The sequence below is a fragment of the Colletotrichum abscissum genome (genome assembly GCF_030869225.1).
Source record: "Colletotrichum abscissum strain IMI 504890 chromosome Unknown Scaffold_353.1, whole genome shotgun sequence".
Lineage (NCBI taxonomy): Eukaryota > Fungi > Ascomycota > Sordariomycetes > Glomerellales > Glomerellaceae > Colletotrichum > Colletotrichum abscissum.
Window position 1 is genome coordinate 1 of NW_026850269.1, and position 1,791 is coordinate 1,791.

Sequence of the window (1,791 nt, forward strand, 5' to 3'; positions counted from 1 at the left end):
CATTGATTAAAGTTGATAGCGTAGCAACCCTCTTGCTAGCAGCCTGCGGCTGGATCATGATGCGGTTGCGTCTTTGCAGAGCGATTGGATGGTGGAGCCTGGCTACGATGGTACTTTGTTCCATTCCCGTCACTCTTAACGCTCTTGCAGTCTCTTCTTACCTCGCGGCGCTCAAAGGCATTCCCACAAGTGCGGGGAGTTATCTGGGGAGCAGCGGTGTCATGATCATGGTAGGGTTTAGCTGTTCTATTATCGAGGTCATGATCGCTGTGGCAATTTTGCTATGTAGCATCTCTAACTCCGCGGGTATTCATTGCGACGAACAAGTCGAAGCCTTACCTTTGGACTGCTCTGCAGAGAGAAATACCAACTTTCTCGACAAAAGGTCTGGACATAACGGCTGAACCGAAGGGGCAATTCAATACTAGGTCAACGGTTCACCACGACCACGTCGCCATCGGTTTGGGGTATTCGGCAGAGGTGTACTGGAACAGTGAACGGTGTTGACTCAGCTGATGGGTACATGACGGCTGCCCAAAGCACTCGTTGATGCCTGAAGGCTTTGACTCTTGTATCTTTCGCTCCGATCTCGTAAACAGATCATGCCCTTTCTTCGCTGGCAAGCTAAAGGGCACCTGTCTCGTAGAGCGCCATCTCTCGTATACATTGGTGTACCTGGGGACCAGGCTGGGATATATAATCGACTTTTCTTTAAACAGTCAATCACATCGCGCTGAGCTTGATAGTCTAACGTCCGGCTAGCAGAGAGACCTAATACTCAGCATTGTATTCCGTTCAAGGCAATGGAGTCTAGTCGATATCAATCGTCATTAGTAAATCCTAAAGATGAGCTCAGAAGAAGAGAGAAAAACCGTTTCATTCCCAGAGCAGTAGCTACCGAGGAAGATAAGAGGCCAATGATTCCTCAATACATAACGTCATTCTTGTGAGTCAATAGCTTCAAATATCTACGGGCTTTTTTACGCAGCGTCAGCGTTTTAGTCAGATCTATACTTCGTTCCCTAGCTTCGTCACGCCTGTGTTCTTATCCAGGTCGCCGTTCTGTAAGGCACCCACTAATCTCTCGTCACTCATGAAATAACGTACTGCGATGCGTCTTCTTGAGTCTTAAATGATTTGTGGACGACAATGGTCACAGGCAAGTCCGCCATCACCGTGTCAGCGGTGAACCCGCGATAGCCATCTGAAGATAGACAATTATATATAGACACAGACTGCGTTCATTGTCTGTTATTTTGCTGGCAATGAAGTGGCTTCCTTTCGCTTCGATCAATGCATTTGCTGCTTTTATATTTACTCATGCCCTAGCAGAGGCTATCGAGAAGGAGTGTTGGAGGGGCCCTGCGATGAGACTCGGCGGCGTGGAATACTTTGAGACTCCTGACGATGCAGCCGCATGTCCTGAAGCACACGTTTACTTTCTTGGCTCTCAGAGGGAAGTCCTCCTATCCCAGCAGGTGAACATCACAAACTCGTCTACCACTTGCTCTTCCAAGCTGTTGCAAGCCATTTCCTTGCCGGCAGGCCTTGACGCCACCTACGCCAAGATAACTTTCTTGTGCGGCAACGACGACGACCCCAGCTGCCAGATGATCCGGCTTCTGCCACCAGATGCCTCGTATTCAGCTGCAAAACTGCCTTTGGCAATGACAAGAACATGTCTCGAGTCGAGCATCACGACGGCTGCCTCCTTACCATCGGACGCTACCGGTACTGCAAGCGTTTCGTGGAACGGCACTTCACCCACGACCGTGGCCAGTCTTCCCACTT

The 1,791-nt window shown here is 49.7% G+C and overlaps 2 protein-coding genes across 2 annotated transcripts; both read left to right on the top strand.

Annotated features, from left to right (window-relative positions):
- Window positions 1-56: 56 nt before the first annotated feature.
- Window positions 57-404, top strand: CABS01_17117 (uncharacterized protein; the record flags this gene model as incomplete). The annotated part of the gene is made up of 1 exon (XM_060550444.1): window positions 57-404. The coding sequence occupies one exon, from the start codon at window positions 57-59 to the stop codon at window positions 402-404; it is 348 nt and encodes a 115-aa protein (XP_060396831.1).
- A 963-nt stretch (window positions 405-1,367) lies between these two features.
- Window positions 1,368-1,778, top strand: CABS01_17118 (uncharacterized protein; the record flags this gene model as incomplete). Its single annotated transcript, XM_060550445.1, has 1 exon — window positions 1,368-1,778. A coding segment is annotated over one exon (411 nt), but the record flags the coding sequence as incomplete, so codon positions are not given.
- Window positions 1,779-1,791: the final 13 nt, after the last annotated feature.